The following is a 22,064-nucleotide window of genomic DNA, read 5'->3' on the forward strand; positions in this document are numbered from 1 at the left end:
TATCATGTGTGGTAATTTTCCTTCTCCCCTTCCCTCTTCTTCCATTTCCCACTCCTACCTCTTCTCTTCTCTACCTCTGGTGCCCCTTCTCCCTCACTTTCTCCTATAGTCCATTCTCCTTTCCTATCAGATTCCTTCTTCCTCAGCCTTTTGCATCTTCCACCTGTCAACTTCCAGCTTTTCACTTCATTCTCCCACCTGCCCACCCTCTTCCTCACCTGACTTCACTTATCACCTTCTAGCTTGACTCCTTCCCCCTCTCACCTTCTTGTTCTGGCTCTTCCCCTTTCCTTTCTAATCTTGATGAAGAGTCTGGGCCCAAAACGTGGGCAGTTTATCCCTTTCCACAGATACTGCCTGACCTGCTGGGTTCCCTTAGCATTTTGTCTGTGTTACTGAACATTTGCAAAGAGATTGTGTGTGTGTGTGTGTGTGTGTGTGTGTGTGAGAGAGAGAGAGAGAGGGAGGGGGGGTTGGTTTCTTCGTTTTACCAGTCCTTGTGAAAGAGGTATAGATACTGCCTGAATTAATTGGCATTTTGTTCGCTCCACACTTAGCACGTAACCCGCGTCCTTCGGAAAAGTGAAATGGACATATTGACTAATTGCACAATCCATTTCTCGCTAGCCTGCGGTCCATTGAAGAGAGGCGCTGAGCTGAGGGGACTGGCGCTGTCCGAAATTCTTGCAACAAAACAAAACGAGGTCCAAGCCTTCTGCATTTACAGGAAAAGCACGTTCGCAATTAGCCGCGGGCAGAGACAGGGAAAGACTTAGCGTTAGTTGGGAAAAAGGCGAGAGAACAAGCACTGTTTGATAGTCAGAGGTTTACCCTCAAGTCGCAGCCTGCCTCCGCTCTGCCCAGTTTCCAGCTGACAGCCCCGAAGCTGTGACGCAAAGAATTGAATCCCAGAGATGCGAAAAGTGGCTTAGATGTCTGACTGGCTCCCTTAGGACTGACTCCCACCCAGACTGCGAGTGAGAGAGAAAGGGGAGGAGAGAGAGAGAGAGAGAGAGAGAGGTAAGAGAAAGAGAGGAAAGAGAGAGAGGGGAAAGAGAGAGGAAAGAGAGAGAGAGAGAGAGGGAGGGAGAGAGAGGAAAAGGGAGAGGCTGCGGTCGATGAACGCTACCGCAGTTTCGAAACTACAACAGCAAGGAAGCCGACGAGAAATCTTTCTAAATATAAAACAAACCAGGGATCCTGTGGAACTAGCGATCCGAGGATGGTGTCTTTGGGAGCGGGATACTCCGGCGCCCTGTGGGTGTTTCTTGTACTCTTCCTGTTAGGAACCCAAGCCCAGGTGCAAGGTAAGGCTCAAATCTTTTTTTTTAGTCTTATATTTCTTGTGTGTTAGAGTCTATAGAGATTTTCCATCTGAAAAGATTTAGCTAACCTGTCTTTGTGTCTTACTCTGCACATATTTATACAGTGCCTCTATAACCAATCTCCACCCGTTATTTATTTATTCACCTTTATTTGTTCAGTTCGTTTTAACCTTTTCAGGTCGCCATCAATTCTCCAGAGCTCTATTTCCTTTCCAATATATTATACCTGTTCTTCTTAACTCCTACACCTCCCCCACTCCCCACGACCACCACACTCACCGTCTCTAACAGCGCCGGATTCCTTTCATGTTCCTCAGAATTCCTGCATTTCACTTAAAAGTCACCAGATACTGAAAAGACAAAGAGGGATCAGCCCACGTATCGCTTCAACACGTTGACAGCGATTATGCTTACTTCCTTTCGCTAGACCTCGTAATAGACTGGCACACAGAATCTGCGACTTCTTCACAATAAAAGCAGTGAACGACCTTTCAGTAAAGTGTCTTTGCGATATAATCACCTCTGTTACAAAATATAAATAATATTCACCATGTAGCGTTGCTCTGCTGAATTCTTCAAATGACTGCTTTGCTACTGCTCTATGAATACTGTACGTGTGAGACATCATTCCTGATCGGGAATGGTGCTATTGTTTCTGTTTGGTTGTTATCATGACCCCGACGTGGGGCAGAATTGTTCTCTGTCTGCTGTGAGATTCCTCTGGCATCCAATTGATGGTCCCTTTTAAAAAACGGAATATCACAACCACAGGGTTTGGAGATCTTCCGGGTCTCCGTTTAGTCACGAGAGTCCGGATACTGAGTTTTAGTCTCATAACGTAGAGCTGCCTTGCGTGGTTTGTTGCATGCACGCGGTGTGATTTGGTTAATTTTTCAAAGACAGTGGACGGCAGTTTCAATCTCGGGCGGTATGTTTTAAAAAAGGTGAGCATAAAATGTGCTCTGCCTGAAGAAAGTTGTTCTGATTGTTGACTAACTTCTTGTTGCTCCCTTGATTCTGTTTGCTGCCCAACAAGGAATGCATAAGGTGATGGAGTACATTCCACTTTACTGTCTCAGTACTCAGAGTTATCAAGACAAAACACTTTGCCGTAAGGGCAATAAAGGTACTGCCTGGCCTGCTGAGTTGCTCCAGCAGTAAAGTTTACCTCGAGGTAAAACAACGCGTCCTAGATTGCAGAGTTACAATGCACCTACTTCAATCTACAGTCATTGCCCGTATTTTGTGTGTGCTCGTCATTACAACACAAGGCACTGTGGTAGCCCATTCTGTGGTGACTATAATGGCCCAGATTTGCTTTCTGAAACAGATTGCTTTCGTCAAACCATTTGGGTAGTTGCCAAAGAGTGGCTCGGTGTTCTATTTTCATTTTAGATTTCACAGTGGATTAATTCCAGCGTTCAGACGATAAATTCAATTAGTTAGAAAAGGATCTTTACTTTGGAGATGTTCTTCCGCATCTTGAATTTAATGAATTTGTGACAGCCGTTAAGTACCATGGACAGAGACAACGGCACGGACCGAGTTTCTGACTCCGTTTCAATTCCAGAAGCTTGGACAGGTCCGATGTCCTGCAGGATTGTACTGAAAGAAAAACCGCGATGCGCTTCCTGCTATGTGCTCCACACCGTGCGATGTTGTGACAGACACGCCTCCCTAATTCTTCTCCTTTCTGTAATGATACTGCTGTTATAAGGACTATGTACCATACATTTTGCGTTCCACGCGTTAAGTGTAATTGTTGCTGAGCACAATCTACAGCGGTTCGAGTGACACAATGTCACTTGAGATCTGTAATGTACGCAACACCAATCATACGATTAGACCAGAGCCTCCGACTCAGCCTATCTTCAGATATGCTATTTTTCCAATGACTACCTCGTATCAGTCCGCCCCTTTCACGCTGAGTGCATGAAATATCCCCTGCTTTGTTAAGGAGTTCCTTAAATCAAATAGGTAATGTAATATTTGGTAATATCTCCAGCACCACCTCCTGTCAGCATTAAACACGTTGCCTCTTGCTAGGAGTATAGTGTCCCCAGGCATTCTGCCAAAACATTGATATGTGGAGCCATTAAGTTTGGTCAGGCTATTTGATGGTGCTCAGAGCTGACGCCACCCCTGTCTTCACCGAGTCTCCATTCAAAGAATGAAGGATGAGTGGCCGGTGGAGATACTAGAGACTGATTAAACCCCTAGCCCGTCCTTCCGTCCCCCCTCCACTCCTCTGGAAAGAAACTGATGTCAACAGGGCGAGGCCATAACTAAAATCTAATCTAAGACCTTGTGACTCAGGATGGCACAAGCTGCTCCATTTTTCCACTGAACCTTTGAGGGAGCTATTTTGCAATTGTTGGGCACATTGAAGAATGTTCATCACTCAAAGACCACGGACATATTATCAGTATTTTCCACACATTTCCAGGGGTAATCCAAATTGACAGCATCATTTCTGGTCATGGGGAATTTCTACTGCCTCAGGAGAGAACCAAACATAGATTGCCATTGATCTGATGCCAAAAAGGTGTATATTACAAATTACCTATGATGTAGAATCACTATCACCCTCTAAGAATGGAATTCATGTTTTACACTTGTCACAACATGACTCTATTTGTATGGAGGCTGCCTTTGGATGAGAGAGGCTGTCATTCATTTCCTGCTGCTGCTTTCAAACCAACATTCACGGAGCTTCTCTTACATTTGATTAAAAAGAGTCACTTTGCACATAAAGGGACATTAACATCACAATATTGTTTGTTCCCTTGTATGTTTCTGTGAAAAACTGATGCTGTGAAAATTGTTTTGTTTTATTTTGTTTTATTGCAGAAAACCTTGTAAATAGGGGCAGTGAATCAGAGTTGCAATATTTATGTAATTGATCAAGATATTTCAAGTTGATAGCATTGATGTTTGGATGGAGCGTGGTAATGCAAGAGAGAAGGGCAATGGGGTGCACATAGGATAGATGTAAATATGAAAACAAGGCAAAGCAGGCTAAGAAACAGACAAGGAGAGCTAAATTTAAAAATGAGGCTAAGAAATTGGGACATGTTGAAGGAAACATCAATCACTTGTATAAATAATTCTCCAACTAAACAGTTGAGAAGAGTGATGAGATAATTGCAGATGCAATATGATATCAAGTAACTAAAGATCAACAATTAAACCAAATAATGTTTCTCCTACAGTCACTGAGAAGACTATCAATAATTATTTCATCAGGTCAATTGAATATCTAATGAAGTCAGATGAAGCAATAAAAATAACTGAAAGTTCTCACTGAGAAGCTGAACAAGGAAACTGTTTTTCCACACCACATTGTCTCGTTCTCATGCACCATCAAACTTCAGGCCATGCCACTCCAGGTCTTGAGCTAATATTATGTTTGTGGCTATATGTACTATCATAACTATATGTGCTGTGTGCTGTGTCTAAATTTGGCCCCGGCTGAAAGATGTTTCAGTTAGCTGTATACATGTGTATGGTTTAATGCCAATTAAACTTGAACTTGAAATTAGAACTTACTCCTTTCATTCACTGATGAGGACACGAGAAGAGAAGGGAAAGGACCAGGCATAAACCATCTGGCCTTTCAAGCCTGCTCTACCATTCAATAAGACAAAAGTTGATTGGTCTTGATCTCAGCTCTAGTTCTCCACTTGATTCCCATTACCATTGTCTCTGAGTGATTACATCACACCCTTGGCTATATTCAATGGTGTAGTCTGTGCAGTTCTATGTAGGAAATTCCAGAAACCAATTATATTTAAAGAGAAAAAAAATCTTATTCTGAACCTATGCCCATGGCTCTATATTCTTCAAGAGGATAAACTTTCTATTACCATCCATCCTGCCAAAATTATTCATAAACTAACAAGCATCTCTAAAGTCTCCTCTTTTATTTCCTAACTTGGCCATAGAGAGTATGTCCAAGCTTCAAGGCAATCCTTTATATGATAATCCCAAGAATCAACCTTATCAGTCTTTTTTGATCTGTATCCAATGCAAGCATACTGTAATTCCTTTTTAAGTAAGGACACCAAAACTAAATGCAATAATCAGGTGAAAAATCACTTGTAGTATGGTGTCCCTTCTTCATGCTCATAAAATTGCATTTGACTTCCTGTTTACTTGCTGAAATACATGACATTTGACTACCTGCTTTTCCCTAATGTCATGTAAAATGTTTTCCTATTGATTTTAATCATCTCTGCAAGCTTTATCATTCTACTTTTCTGTTCCTCTGCCTATTTCATCAACCTTTGTATCTCTTTGCTAGCGTTTGTGATAGATTTTTACTTCTGTGTACACCTTTATTTTGCCAATTTCACTTTAGTCACCCATAGATATTTTAGTCATGTAGTGACTCCAGTGGCCCCTTTATTTAGGCACCTCCTGTACCAAATTAAGTGGCCCATCAGTGTATGTTAATAGTTTTCTGCTGCTGTAGCCCATCCACTTCAAGGTTCAACGTGTTGTGAGCTCAGAGGTACTCTTCTACACACCACTGTTGTAATGCATGGTTCTTTGACCTCTCATTTTTCACCCCCAGAAATGCCACTGGATACTCTTTTTTGTTTCTAGAAGTTTGTTTTAGAGTCTGTTGTGTGTGAAAATCCCAGGAGGTCTGCAGTTTCTGAGATACTCAAACCACCCTATCTGGCATCAACAATCATTCCACAAAGTCACTTCGATCACATTTCATCCCCATTCTGATGTTTTGTCCGAACAACAACTGAACCTCTACCAGGATTTCTCAACTGGGGTTCTGCAGAACCCTAGGATTCCATGAGAGTCACTAGGGGCTCCGCAAGAGATCATGATTTAAAATAAAAACTTCTTTTTTGAGCTTTGGGCAACACGCAATGCCAGCGCTCACAGTGGTGGGCAGTGACTAAGCACTCATTACCAATCTCGTTAGAGGTCTCTTAGTCTAGTATGTCAGTACACAGTAGGACTATATTTGGTTGGGTCCATTCTCTGTTTTTGACATGAGATAAGCGAGGCTGTTGATTATTGGTGAGCGCTGTATTGCACAGGGGGGAGGACGGTAGGTTGATAATTGGTGAATGCTGTATTGCACAGAGGGGAGGACAGTAGGCTGATTATTGGTGAGTGATATATTGTACAAAGGGGAGGATGGTAGGCTGATAATTGGTGAATGCTGTATTGTACAGAGGGGAGGACAGTAGGCTGATAATTGGTGAATTATATATTGTACAAAGGGGAGGACAGTAGGCTGATAATTGGTGAGTTCTGTACTTCATGGAGGGAAGGACAGTAGGCTGACAAGGAGCATGAAGTGTATTTTCTGAGCATTAACTTGGGTTGTGACATCAGCCTCTCCATCCCGAATTGTCTCCCCCAACTTCTCCTCATGCACTGCCGACTGACTGACAGGAGTGAAAAAACTACCAATGAAATAAAAAATTGGAGGGAAATTTTCATTCTAAAGATGATCCAATGTGATGATTTTTGAAGAAGATGTGTGAAATGGAAGAGGAGGATTCTAGCCCGAGGCCTTTGGACAACTCTTCAAAGGTTAATGATGAAGAATTGCACTCTTCTGAGCTATTTCACTGCACTAGTGCAACAACCGACACAAAAAAGTCTGTCTTTACAACGAAAGCTATTGTTCAATGGGTTTTGCATGGACTGGTGATTCAAGTTGTCCTATTCCATTGTGCCTAGTCTTTGGCAAACAACTTACAAATGTAGCAATGGCTCCATTCCAGCAAAATTGAAAAGGCACTTAACTACAGATGACTATTGGAATCTCAAAGCAGATGAAAGCTTTTGAAAATAATGTCACAGTCAGTAAAAAGACTCAGGAGGCAAGATATTTAGTAGTTTTAAGACCAGTTTATTTAAGAATGTTTAAAAAACTGTGTGAAAACTTGACCAAAGAGCCTACCAATCTCCTACTATGGACAGAAATCTGGTGGTTTAGTAGAGGAAGAGTTCTCAACAGAGTGTTTGAGCTGAAAGGTGAATTACAGTATTACTTTTAAGGAAATAGTAGGACAGATTTTGCTTTGAAAATGTAGAATGGCTGCAGAAACTAGCCTACTTAGCAAACATCTTTCATCATCTGAACCAGTTGAACAAGTCTCTGCAAGGCCCTGGAGAAAATGTTTTGACTTCAAGTGTCAAGATTCTTAGATGTAAAAGGAAACTGAATCTTTGGAAAAATCATGTTACAAAAGGAAATCTTGAAATGTTTCGACTGCTGCTTGGGCTTGCGAGTGAGAAAAGATATCAGAAAGTCTTGAGTCTTATCTTGAGTCTTATTGAAAACCACCTGGAAGAACTGCAGAACAAAATTGAACAGTATTCTCCCTTCCTTTCAACACTGGGTGAGCGTTTCTCTGAATCTTCTGCTCAGCCTGAGAACTTGACTTTGAGAGAAGCAGAAGAACTTTGTGAGCTGCAGTCTGATCATGCACTCAAGATGAGATTTACTCACCTTCCCCTGGATAAGTTCTGGATTTCTGTGAAAGTAGAGTATCCTGCTATTCATAGGAGAGCAATGAACATTTTGCTGCAGTTTTCAACTTCTTACATGTGTGAGCAAGCTTTTCCTTGTTCAACAAACATCAAGGGCAAGGACTAAATCGTTTAATTTCAGTTGAAGGTGAAATCCATGTGTGCTTATCTCAAGTTCAACCCAGAACTGAGAAATTTATTAAGTTTGCCTTATGAGTTTTGAAAATTTATGAAAGGGAAAGAAAAAGATGAATTTCAAGAAAGGTAAGCTAAAAAATTAATTCTTTACTCAAAAGAGCATTGACTATTATTTTTGGATAATTATATTTACAACTTGCTGATCATGCTAATGTATCGTGAGCTATAGATATAATTTTTTTATGCAGGGGTTCCCTGAGACCTGAAAATTATTTCAAGGGTTCCTCAAGGGCAAAAAGGTTGAGAAAGTCTGCTCAAGACTATGTCTGCTTGCTTTTATTCCGCCACATGATTAGCTGATTAGGTCTCTAAAATTTAAACAATCTTCCTCAATAGATAGGTAGATGGATAGTAGGTCATTTTTTTTATAACTTCATTGCTAAACTGTAGAATTTAATTCTTGAAGGTATAAGGGATGCAGACTCAGTTGACACTATATAAAACCAGTTGACACTAGTTGTCTATTTAAAACCTATTTATTTAACCTTGCTATCAAGTAACATATTTTTATATTTTCTTTTCATGTTTGCACTTTATCCCACTTTGAACTACATTGTCTGTATGAAAAGTGCTAGGTAAATAAGTTATTGTTATATTTGCATGAAACAGCAATGTACAATTGTACCTAATAAAGGGGTTGCAGAGTGTATTTCCCGAGGACTGAAATGATTCTGTATTACATTAAATTCTTTATTCAACACCTTAGATTTCTCGACTGTCTCCCTGAACAGTAGAATTGGCCAGTTGCATTGATAGCACAACAGTTAGCCTAACCCCGAAGTGGAAATATTACCCACTTTTTGAACACAAGTTAAATTGGATCATATCATAATCATTATTTGGCAAATGCTAACACAGCATCAGGCTGCTAATTAAATCTGTCTCATTACTTATTTCTAAATCTAATAAGCACTTCTCCTAAGACATATTGATGGAGAAAACTACTTTGAATTCACTCCAAGAATGTACTACTTTTGAGACTCTGTTATTCTGATCTTAGGAGAAGTTAAAATCATTATTAAAGCCAATGTTGATTTATTATATGCCTGTCTAATTTCTGCTTTATGTACTCAGTCATAGCATAAAATATCTGCCAGGGGGACCAAAACATAATGCTTCAAATCCTTTTCCTAATTCTATCCATTAGGTCTTTACTTTTGTTTATCATTATTACACTCAGTGGCCACTTTATTAGGTACACCTGTACAACTGCTCATTAATGCAAATATCTAATCAGCCAATCATGTGGCAGAAACTCAATGTATAAAAACATGCAGACATGGTCAAGAAGTTCAGTTGTTGTTTAAACCAAATATCAGAATAAGGAAGAAATGTGACCTGAATGACTTTGACCATGGAATGATTGTTGGTGCCAGATGGGGTGCTTTGAGTATCTCAGAAACTGCTGATCACCTGGTAATTTCACACACAACAGTCTCCAGAGAGTTCACAGAGAATGGCGAGAAAAGTAAAAAAAAAATATCCAGTTAGCAGCAGTTCTGTGGGTGAAAATGCCTTGTTAATGAGAGAGGTCAGAGGAGAATGGCTGAACTTATTCAAGCTGTCAGGTAGGCGACAATAACTCAAATAACCATGTGTTACAACAGTGGTGTGCTGAGGAGCATCTCGGAACACACAACATGTCAAAACTTGAAGTGGGTTGGCTACTGCAGCAGAAGACCAAGAACTTGGACTCAGTAGTCACTTTATTGGGTACAGGAGGTATCAAATGAGGTGGCTACTGTCTGTATAGTGCCCTCTCATCATTTAATCAATTACTAAAGGCCACTTCTTCACTATTTGCTATTTTCTCTGTGTTTCCAATCCTGATGAACAATGCAGCCACATTGCAATCATACCCTTCAGTAGAGAGTCTAACCAGCACATACTGAACAATTCTGGTTACCTCTTTGCACAGAAGGTGTGTTTGCATGGGAGAGACATGAAAATAGGTGGTGGTATTTTCTGTGAGGATAGTCTTAGATTACAGAATGGCATTGATCAATTAATAAGATGGGCAGAGGAATGAATGGCAGATGGAATTTAATCCTGATGAGTGGAGGTTATGCACTTTGGACTAAGATTCCCTCTCTTCCTCAGTACTATCCAGGGAGAATGATAGGCCCTGGGGAGTACTGAGGAACAGAGGGACTTTGGTGTAGATTCCAAGAATCACTAAAATTATCAAGGTGGCGAAGAAGCTACACATGCCGAATCTCTTCATTAGCTGAGGCTTAGAATATAAGAGTAGAATGGTTAAGAGTCCAAATTTGAAATAAAGTATTAGCCCATAAGACATAGGAGCAGAATTAGGTCATCTTGCCCATCAGGTCTTCTCTGCCATTCAATCATGGCTGATCCATTTTTTCTCCTCCTCAACCCCATTTCCCAGCCTTCTCCCTGTAACCTTTGATGCTATGTCCAATCAAGAACCTATCAAGTCTGCCTTAAATATACCCAATACATGGCCTCCACAGCTGCTTGTGGTAATAAATTCCACAAATTCACCGCCCTCTGCTTAAAGAACTTCCTCCACATTTGTTTTAAATGGATGCCCCTCTAACCTGACGCTATGCCCTCTTGTCTTAGACTCCCCACCATGGGAAACACCCTTTCCACATCTACTCTGTCCAGGCCTTTCAACATTTGAAAGGTTTCAATGAGGTCCCCCCTCGTCCTTCTGAATTGCAGTGAGTACAGACCTAGAGCTATCAAACGCTCCTCGTATGATAACCTTCTATTCCCAGAATCATGCGTGTGAACATCCTCTGAACCCTCTCCAATGCCAGCACATCTCTTCTAAAATGAGGAGCCCAAAACTGTTCACAGTTCTTAAGGTGAGGTCTCATCAGTGCCTTATAAATCCTCAGCATTGCACCTATGCTCTTGTATTCTAGACCTCTTGAAATAAATGGTAACATTGCATTTGCCTTCCTCACCACTGACTCAACCTGCAAGTTAACCTTTAGGGTGTTCTGCACAAGGACTCCCAAGGCCCTTTGCACCTCAGATTTTTGGATTTTCTCCCCATTTAGAATATAGTCTGCACATTTATTTCTACTACCAAAGAGCATGGCCATGTATTTTCCAACATTGTATTTCATTTGCCAGTTTCTTGCCCATTCTCCTAATTTGTCTAAGTCCGTCTGCAGCCTACCTGTTTCCTCAACACCACCTGCTCCTCCACCAATCTTCGTATCATTTGCAAAATTGGCAACAAAGCCATCTATTCCATCATCAAAATCATTGATATACAGCATAAAAAGCAGTCCCAACACCGACCCCTGTGGAACACCACTAGTCACTGGCTGTCAATCAGAAAAGGATCCTTTTATCCTCACTCGCTGCCTCCTACCAACCAACCAATGTTCTATCCATGCCAGTAACTTTCATGTGATACCATGGGCTCTTAACTTGGTAAGCAGCTTCATGTGTGACAACTTGTCAAAGGCTTTCTGAAAGTCCAAATATACAACATTTACTGCATCTTCTTTATCTATCCTACTTGTAATCTCCTCAGAGAATTCCAACAGGTTTGTCAGACAAGATTTTCCCTTAAGGAAACCATGCAGACTTTGTCCTATCTTGTCCTGTGTCACCAAGTACTCCATAACCTCATCCTTAACAATTAACTCCAACATTTTCCCAATCACTGAGGTCAGGCTAACTGGTCTATAATTTCCTTTCTGCTGCCTTCCTCCTTTCTTAAAGAGTGGGATGACATTTCCAATTCTCCAGTCCTCTGGCACCATGGCAATGATTTTTGAAAGATCATTACTGATGCCTCCACAATCTCTACCACTACTTCTTTCAGAAGGCTAGCGTGCTGTTCATCTGGTCCAGGTGACTTATGTACCCTGAGGTCTTTCAGCTTCTTGAGTACCTTCTCCTGTGTAATAGTAATTGTATTCACTTCTCTTTCCTCACACACTACAACATCAGGCACACTGCTAGTGTCTTCCACAGTGAAGACTGATGCAAAATACTCATTTAGTTCATCTGCCATTTTCTTGTCCCCTGTTATATTATTTCTCCGGTCTTATTTTCTAGCAGTCCTATATCCACTCAGCTCTCTTCTATTTTTTACATATTTGAGAAGGCTTTTACTGTCCACTTTGATATTGTTTGCTTTCTTGCTTTCATATTTCATCTTTTCCCTCCTAATGATTCTTTTAGTTGCTCTCTGCAGGGTTTTAAAAGCTTCCCAATCCTCTGTCTTACCACTAATTTTTGTGTTGTTGTATGCCCAGTCTTTTGATGTTACATTAGCTTTGACTTCCTTTGTCAGCCATGGTTGCACTATTTTGCCATTTGAGTATTTCTTTGTTTTTTTTGAATACATCTATCCTGCACCTTCCTCATTTTTCCCAGAAACTCACACCGTTGCTGCTTTGCTATCATCCCTGCCAGAATCTCCTTCCAATTTACTTTGGCCATCTCCTCTCTCATACCACTGTAATTTCCCTTACTCCACTGAAATACTGAAAGACTTTACTTTCTCCCTATCAAATTTCAAGTTGAACTCAAGTTGATCACTGGTTCCTAAGGGTTCTTTTACTTTAAGCTCCCTAATTACTTTTGGTTCATTACATAACACTCAATTAAGTATAGCTGATCCACTACTAGGATCAATGACAAACTGCTTTAAAAAGCCATCTCATAGGCATTCAACAAACTTATTTTCTTGGGATCCATTTCCAAACTGATTTTCCCAATCGACCTGCATGTTAAAATCTCCCATGTCTATCATAACATTGCCCTTTTGACATGACTTTTCTATTTCCTGGTGTAATTTGTGGTCCACATCGCAGCTTCTGTTGGGAGGCCTGTATATAACTGCCACCAGGGTCCTTTTACCCTTGCAGTTTCTTAACTCAGCCCACAAGGATTCAAGTTCTTCCGATCCTATATCACATCTTTCTACTGATTTGATGCCATTACCAGCAGAGCCACACCATTCCCTCTGCCTACCTTCCTATCCCTCCGATACAACTTGTAACCTTGGACATTCAGCTCCCAACTATAACCATCCTTCAGCCATAATTTAGTGATGGCCACAACATCATACCCAACAATCTGCAAAAGTGCAACAAGATCACCCACCTTATTTCTTATACTCTGTGCATTGAGATATAACACTTTGAGCACTGTATTCGCTACTCTTTTTGATTCTGCATCCCTAATGCACTGATACTCACCCTGCTGGCTGCCAATTATGTCCTATCATCTGCCTGCCCTTCCTGACAGTCTGACTGCACGTTATCTTTGCTTTTTCACCACCTGTCCTATCTTGATTCCCTTCACTTCGGTTCCCACCCTTCTGTTGTGGACGCGATCTGAGACATCCCTGACCCTGGCATCTGGGAGACAACATACCATGTCGGTATCCCATTCACATCCATGGAATCTCCGGTCTGCTCCCCTGACTATTGAGTCCCCTATCACTACTGCTTTCCTCTTCTGCCTCTTTCTCTTCTTTATCACGGACCTATCCTCAGTGCTAGTAACCTGGTCTCTGTTGCATAACCCTGGAAAGTCATCTCCCACAATAGTATCCAAAGCAGTTTACTTATTATTGAAGAGAATGGCCACAGGGGTGCTCTGCTCTAACTGCCTATTCATATTTCCATTTCTCCTGACAGTCACCCAGCTACTCACTTCCTGCAACTTCGGGGTGACTCCTGTCCTGTCACTCTGATCGATGATCTCCTCACTCCCCTGTACAAGCTGAAGGTCATCCAGCTGCTGCTCCAGATCCTTAACATGGTCTTCAAGGGGCTGCGGCCAGATGCACTTCACACAGATGTAGTTCCTTGGGAGACTCTGGCGAAGCTCTCCCTTTAAACAAACATCACCGACCTGCGAGAAACCTCTTCGCTGTGGCCTACTCCTGCCGCTGACTGGACCATCGGAATATTGTTCCAGACCCACTTGTAGGACTGAGAACAATTCTGGTCACGGCACAACAGGAAGCATGTTTGTAGTGGAGAGAGTGAGGAGAATTCCCAGGACGTTGCCCAGGATGCGATGTTTCAGTTAGGCAGAGTGACTGGATAGGGTGGGTTTGTTTTTCTTGGAGTGAAACTGTCTGATGATCTGCTAGAAGTAACCAGCTTCATGAAGGGCATAGATAGAGTCGGTAAGAGGAAGCATGCTCCCCAAACAGAGATATGTAACGTGAGAAGCTGCAGGTTTACGTGAAGGAGTTTGTGAGCATTGTCAGCATGCCATGTTGGCGCTGAAATGTGTGGCGACACTTTGCAGGCTACCTGCAACACATCTTCAGGTGTGTTGGTTAACACAAAACACACATTTACTGTACATTATAAATATGCGCCAGGGGAACAACCCAGGCCTATCCCATCCGCGTAAATCATTTCGGCATCCTTTTCAACCACTCTACAGTTAGATGACCGGAGAAGATATAGGAGCAGAATCTGGCTATTCAGCCCATCGATCTACTCTGCCGTTCAATCATGGCTGATTATCTTGGGCAGCTCAGTAGCACTGCAGTTGGTATAAATGTCTTACAGCACCAGATGACCTGGATTCAGTTCCAAAACTGTTTGAAAGAGCTTTATACAGTCTCTCTGTAACTGTGGGTGCTCCGGTTTCCACCCATGTTCCAAAGTTTGAATTGAATTGACTTTATTACCTACATCCTTCATATACACGAGAAGTAAAAATCTTCGTGTTATGGTACGTCTTCGTTTAAATGTGCAATGTGCAATTTATAGTAATTTATAATAAATATTATGTACAACAGGATAGTCAATATCGCATAGAAATACAGTAACATTAGTCTGATTGCCTGATGGAAGAAGCTGTCCCGGAGCCTGTGGGTCCTGGCTTTTATGCAGTGGTACCATCTCCCGGATGGTAGCAGCTGGAACAGTTTGTGGTTGGGGTGACCTGGGTCCATAGTGATCCTTCAAGCCCTTTTACACACCTGACTTTGTAAATGTCCTGAATAGTGGGAAGTTCACATCTACAGATGCGCTGGGCTGTCCGCACCATTCTCTGCAGAGTCCTGCAATTGAGGGAAGTACAGGTCCCATACCGGGCAGTGATGCAGCCAGTCAGGATGCTCTCAATCATGCCCCTATAGAAAGTTCTTAGAATTTGGGGGGACATAACAAACCTCTTCAACTGTCTGAAGTGAAAGAGGTGCTGTTGTGCCTTTTTCACCACATAGCCGGTATGTACAGATCACGTGAGGTCCTCGGTGATGTTTATGTCAAGGCACTTAAAACTGTTCACCCTCTCAACCTTAGATCGGTTGATATCTATAGGGGTTAGCCTGTCTCCATTTCTCCTATAGTCCACAATCCTCCTGTAGTGTCACAATTAAAAATCCTTTGTTTTTGCGACATTGAGGGAGAGGTTGTTTTCTGGACACCACAGTGTCAGGGTGATGACTTCCTCTCTGTAGGCTGCCTCATTATTATTTGAGATTCGGCCAATCAGTGCGGTGTTGTCAGCAAATTTAATTAGCAGATTGGAGCTGTGGGTGGCAACACAGTCATGGGTATACAGAGAGTAAAGGAGGGGACTTAGTACTCAGCCCTGAGGGGCACCTGTGTTGAGGGTCAGAGGGGCAGAGGTGAAGGAGCCCATTCTTACAACCTGCTGGTGATCTGACAGGAAGTCCAGGATCCAGCTACACAAGACAGGGTGAGGGCCAAGATCTCTGAGCTTCTTGTCAAGCCTGGAGGGAATTATGGTGTTGAATGCTGAACAGCGGTCCAAGAACAGCATTCTCACATAAGCATCCCTCTTCTCCAGGTATGCAAGGACGGTGTGTAGAGCTGTGGCTATTGTGTCATCTGTCGATCAGTTGTGTCGGTAGGTGAATTGTAGGGGGTCCAGTGTGGGTTAGTTTGTATGTGTTAGGAGCTTAATTAGTCCCATAGGTGTAGGGTGGGGACTCATTGGACCAGAAGGGCCTGTTACCCTGCTATATCGCTAGATAAGTAAAACAAAAATTAATCAACTGTGCTGAATTTGGAGGTCACCTACCTACAGGAAATATGTAAGTGAGGTTGAAAGATAGAACAGAGATAATTGACAAGGATGTTGCCGGGTCTGGAGACCTGAGTTATAAGGAAGGATTGAATAGGTCCTTGGAACGTAGAAGATTGAGAAGAGATTTGCTGGAGGTACATGGGGAGAAACTTCTTCACTCAGAGGGTGGTGAGAGTGTGGAATGAGCTGCCAGCACAGTGTGCATGCCAGCTTTCAACCTTTAAGAGAAGTTTGGATTGGTACATGGATAGTAGGGATATGGAGGGCTATGGTCTTGGTGTAGGTTGATATGAGTAGGCAGTTTAAATGTTTCAGCATGGACTAGTTGGGTGACAGCCTGTTTCTGTGCTGTACTTTTCTATGACACCGATACTATAATACTGCAAAGCTATGAATATATTTATCCACTGCGTTCTAATCCATATAATTTTGAACTCCCTCTTACATACTGTGTGGTCCTTCTGCTCTTCTAATGAGGCAGCTCAGTAACACAACACTTACGAATTCCTGGCGTATGTGTGTGTGTATGTGTATGTGTGTGTGTGTGTGTGTGTGTGTGTGTGTGTGTGTGTGTGTCTGTGTGTGTGTGTGTGTGTGTCCATGTGTCCGTGTGTGTATGCGTTTATGTGTGTGTGTGTGTGTGTGTGTATGTATATAGGGTGTGTGTCTGTATGTGTATGCGTTTGTGTGTGTGTGTGTGTCTGTGTTTGTGTGTGTCTGTGTGTCTGTGTGAGTGTGTGACTGTGTGTATGTGTCTGTGTGTGTCTGTGTCTGTGTGTGTGTGTGTGTGTGTGTCTGTGTGAGTGTGTGTGTGTGTGTGTGTGTGTGTGTGTGTGTGTGTATATGTGTGTATTTTGGACAATGAAAGTATCTTCCAGATTTTTAATGAGCATGTGTTGTAGGTTGACCAAGTTGTGGTTTTCGTCTTTGGAGTGAAGGAGGGTGAGAGGTGATTTGGTCGAGGTGTACAAGATGACAAGATAGTGTGAACTGCCAGAAACTTTCTCCCCAGCTCATAAGTGGCCAATGCAAAGCAGAATAATTTTATGGTGATTGGGTGAAAAGTATCAGAGGTAAGTATTTTCCAGAGAGAGTCATGGGTGCAGATACATTAGGGGTATTTAAGAGAATTTTAGAGAGGGACTTGGATAATAAAAATGGTGGGCTATGTAGGCGGGAAAGGGTAGACTGATCTTAGAGTAGGATTGGCTCAACATTGTCGGCTGAAGAGCCTGTAGTGTGCTGTAACGTTCTCTGTTGTATGTTTTGATAATTAGAATGAATTATTGTGTGTGAATGGCAATGAGCTTTGGAGGTCTTCCTCCTCTCTTGCAGGATAGAATTGTGAATCGTGTATTTATTCAGGTGCACAGTCGTGCAGGGCTTTTGATTGTGGCTGAAAACAGATCACTCAATGCAGTTGTGTTTTCCACTGATTAAACACAATCTTGTCTTTGTCATTGCAACCCCCAACTTTGTAAAAACTGAAATCAATAAAAATCATAATACATGTCTAAAAATGCATATTGATATTATCTGTTGAAATGAATAAAACATAAAAATTACATTCTGCCGAGCCAAATTCAAAACAAGTAGCTTGAGTGGCTGTAATGTAATGATATTAGTGAAGGTAAATGATCAATAGGCTTGCAAAGTAGGCTAGGAAGAACAACCCAGGCATGTACCTTGTTCTTGACAAACTCAGCAGCCAAGCCCTTAAGGTGATGAGTATTTAGGGAGGTGGATAGGCTGCCAAATCAAATGGGTTGCTTTGTCCTGTATGGTGTTAACCTTCCTGAAACCAGCTGCCAACCAAACAAATGGAATATTTAGTAATACCTCTGACTTGAGCATCATGGATGATGGAAAGAGTGTGGACTGTCAAGAACAACACACGCTAAATGTTGGAGGAACAGCATGCCAAGCAGCATCTATGCAGCGGAAAAAGCAGGTGATGTTTGGGGCTGAGACCCTTCATCAGGACTGGAAAGGAAGGGGGCAGAAGCCTAATGAAGAAGGTGAGGGAGGGGAAGGATTGCATCTTGGCAGGTTATAGGTGAGACCAGGTGAGCAGGAAAGTGGGTAGTTGGGGAAAGGTCTCACCTATCATTTGCCACCTTCCATGGAGGAGAATAAACAGTCAACGTTTTGGGCTGAGATTTAATCCTGATGAAGGGTCTCATTTGGAAACGTCAGCTGTTTATTCCCCTCCATAGATGCTGCCTGACCTACTGAGTTCCTCCAGCATTTTGTCTGTGTTGTTCAAGATTTCCAGCATCTGCAGAATCTCTTGTATCAAGATGTAAGTTTGTCAACACAGGCTGTTCCACGAGCCTCAATTTGTATATAACTGGTCAATTGAGTTTCAGGTCAGTAGCCATCTGGAGGGGACACAGGGATGGCACAGTCGTGGAGTGGTTAGTGTAACACTATTGCAGAGCCTGCGACCCAGATTCCCTCTGTAAGGAGTTTGTATGTTCTCCCCATGACTGCTTGGGTTTCCGTTGGGTTCTTCAGTTTCCACTCACATTTAGAAGACATTACAGCGTAAGACACAGGACCAGAATTAGGCTATTCAGCCCATTGAATCTGCTCCACCATTCCATCATGGCTGATTTATTATCCCTCTGAACCACATTCTCCTATTTTCCCCATGTAACCTCTGACACCCTGACTATTCCAGAACCTATCAACCTCCATTTAGAGTAAATGAATTCCACAAATTCACCACCCTCTGGCTAAAGAAATCTCTGTTCTAAATGGATGTCACTTTATTCTCTGAGGCTGTGCCCTCTAGTCCTCGACTGCCCCGCTGTGAGAAACATTCTTTCTATAATCACTCTATCTAGGCTTTTCAATATTTGGCAGGTTTTAATAACATCCTCCCTTTTTCCTCTAAAATCCATGTGTGTACAGGTCCAGAGCTATCAAATGCACCTCATACATTAACTTTTTCACTCCTAGAATCATTCATGTAAACCTCCTCTGAACACTCTCCAATGTCAGCACATCCTTTCTTAGATAAGGGGCCCCAAACTGCTCACAATACTCCAAGTGCCTGAGAAAGTCTCAACATTACATCCTTGATTTTATATTCTAGACCTCTTGAAATGAATGCTAACATTGCACTTGCTTTCCTCACCAACTCAACTTGCAAGTTAGCCCTTAGGGAATCCTGCAAGAGAGCTCCCAAATCCTTTGCGCATTCCAATTTTGAATTTTCTCCCCTTTTAGAAAACAGTCTAAACCGTTATTCCTTCTGCCAAAGTGCATGGCCATGCACTTTCCAACACTGTATTCGACCTGCTACTCTTTGCCCATTCAACGAATCAGGTCAAGTCAGTCGCAGCCTTCCTGCTTCTCAACACTGCCTGCCCCTCCACCTATCTTTGTATCGTCCATAAACGTAGCCACAAAGCCAACAGTTCTATCATACAAATCACTGACATACAGTATAACGTAAAAAAGAAGCGGTCCAACATGGACTCCTGTGGAACACAGCGAATGGTATGCTGGCATTTATAGCGAGAGGATTCGAGTACAGGAGCAGGGAGGTACTACTGCAGTTGTACAAGGCCTTGGTGAGACCACACCTGGAGTATTGTGTGCAGTTTTGGTCCCCTAATCTGAGGAAAGACATCTTTGCCATAGAGGGAGTACAAAGAAGGTTCACCAGATTGATTCTGGGATGGCAGGTCTTTCATATGAAGAAAGACTGGATGAACTGGGCTTGTACTCATTGGAATTTAGAAGATTGAGGGGGGATCTGATTGAAACGTATAAGATCCTAAAGGGATTGGACAGGCTAGATGCGGGAAGATTGTTCCCGATGTTGGGGAGGTCCAGAACGAGGGGTCACAGTTTGAGGATAGAGGGGAAGCCTTTTAGGACCGAGATTAGGAAAAACTTCTTCACACAGAGAGTGGTGAATCTGTGGAATTCTCTGCCACAGCAAACTGTTGAGGCCAGTTCATTGGCTATGTTTAAGAGGGAGTTACATATGGCCCTTGTGGCTACAGGGGTCAGGGGGTTCTGAGTTGGATGATCAGCCATGATCATAATAAATGGCGGTGCAGGCTCGAAGGGCCGAATGGCCTACTCCTGCACCTATTTTCTATGTTTCTATGTTTCTATGTTTCTAACACCACTAATCACTGGCAGACAACCAGAGAAGATCACCCCACACTCTCATTTTATTCCAACTCTTTGCCTCCTGCCAGTCAGGCAATCTCCTATCCTTGCTTGTATCTTTCCTGTAATACCATGGGCTCGATCTTGTTCAGCAGCCTCATGAAAACCCAAGTAAATAACATCCACTGACTCTGCTTTGTCCATCCTGCCTGTTATTTCCTCAAAGAAATCCAACAGGTTTGTCAGGCAAGATTTCCCATTCAGGAAATCCTTGCTAACTTGGTCTTATTCGTAGCCCCCCTCTGGATTACTAGATAAATTGGACACATGAGAGTGACTTGGTGGCGTGGCGTGGGCCATTGAGCTGGGAAGGCCTTTTTACTGAGATGGATCTCTAAATTAAAAATAAATAACATAGTTGTAGTATTGCATTTAGATAGCAGGGTAACAGTTAGATTCTCTTTTAGCGAAGTTATTGCCTGGCAGTTTCACACCACAGATGTTACTTATCGCGTATCAGCCCATGCCTGAATGTAGTCCAGTTCCTGTTACATAACAAATGGGCTGTTTTATTTGCTAAAGAGTTGTTAGTGGAATGGAAATTTTGCAAACATCAGTTCCAACAGATGGACAGTACTCATTGTGGGAGCTTGCTCTTTGTAAACCTTCTGCACTGTTTCCTATAGAGTCAATGATTTAATGCAAAGGAATTTAGTTACCTGAAAACTGCTTGCTACTGTCCCGAGAGAATTAAGGAAAATTTTTATGTGCGTAAACTGTTCCTGAGTTTGTGTTATATTTGCAATGGCACCTTGAATGGTGGGACAAACTTTATTTATTTATTTGGCATTACAAATGAAGCCTGGCCCTTTGAGCCAATGCACCCCAGCAAACCCTGACAGCCCCAATCAACTCCAACCCAATCAGTATCCCCCGACAGCCCCAATCAACTCCAACCCAATCAGTATCCCCCGACAGCCCCAACCCAATCAGTATCCCCCGACAGCCCCAATCAACTCCAACCCAATCAGTATCCCCCGACAGCCCCAATCAACTCCAACCCAATCAGTATCCCCCGACAGCCCCAATCAACTCCAACCCAATCAGTATCCCCCGACAGCCCCAATCAACTCCAACCCAATCAGTATCCCCCGACAGCCCCAATCAACTCCAACCCAATCAGTATCCCCCGACAGCCCCAATCAACTCCAACCCAATCAGTATCCCCCGACAGCCCCAATCAACTCCAACCCAATCAGTATCCCCCGACAGCCCCAATCAACTCCAACCCAATCAGTATCCCCCGACAGCCCCAATCAACTCCAACCCAATCAGTATCCCCCGACAGCCCCAATCAACTCCAACCCAATCAGTATCCCCCGACAGCCCCAATCAACTCCAACCCAATCAGTATCCCCCGACAGCCCCAATCAACTCCAACCCAATCAGTATCCCCCGACAGCCCCAATCAACTCCAACCCAATCAGTATCCCCCGACAGCCCCAATCAACTCCAACCCAATCAGTATCCCCCGACAGCCCCAATCAACTCCAACCCAATCAGTATCCCCCGACAGCCCCAATCAACTCCAACCCAATCAGTATCCCCCGACAGCCCCAATCAACTCCAACCCAATCAGTATCCCCCGACAGCCCCAATCAACTCCAACCCAATCAGTATCCCCCGACAGCCCCAATCAACTCCAACCCAATCAGTATCCCCCGACAGCCCCAATCAACTCCAACCCAATCAGTATCCCCCGACAGCCCCAATCAACTCCAACCCAATCAGTATCCCCCACCCCAATCAACCCAACCCAATCAACTCCAACCCAATCAGTATCCCCCGACAGCCCCAATCAACTCCAACCCAATC

General features: G+C 42.9%; 1 protein-coding gene across 1 annotated transcript in view; it reads left to right on the top strand.

Annotated features, from left to right (window-relative positions):
• Positions 1–682: 682 nt before the first annotated feature.
• The window catches only part of LOC134338400 (seizure 6-like protein), a 445,108-nt gene continuing 423,726 nt past the window's right edge, over positions 683–22,064 (top strand). The window contains exon 1 of the mRNA XM_063034201.1: positions 683–1,307. Coding sequence (XP_062890271.1) covers positions 1,223–1,307 — 85 coding nt within the window. The 5' untranslated portion in view covers positions 683–1,222. The remainder of the gene's footprint in view (positions 1,308–22,064) is intronic.

Source organism: Mobula hypostoma, chromosome 27 (genome assembly GCF_963921235.1).
Source record: "Mobula hypostoma chromosome 27, sMobHyp1.1, whole genome shotgun sequence".
Lineage (NCBI taxonomy): Eukaryota > Metazoa > Chordata > Chondrichthyes > Myliobatiformes > Myliobatidae > Mobula > Mobula hypostoma.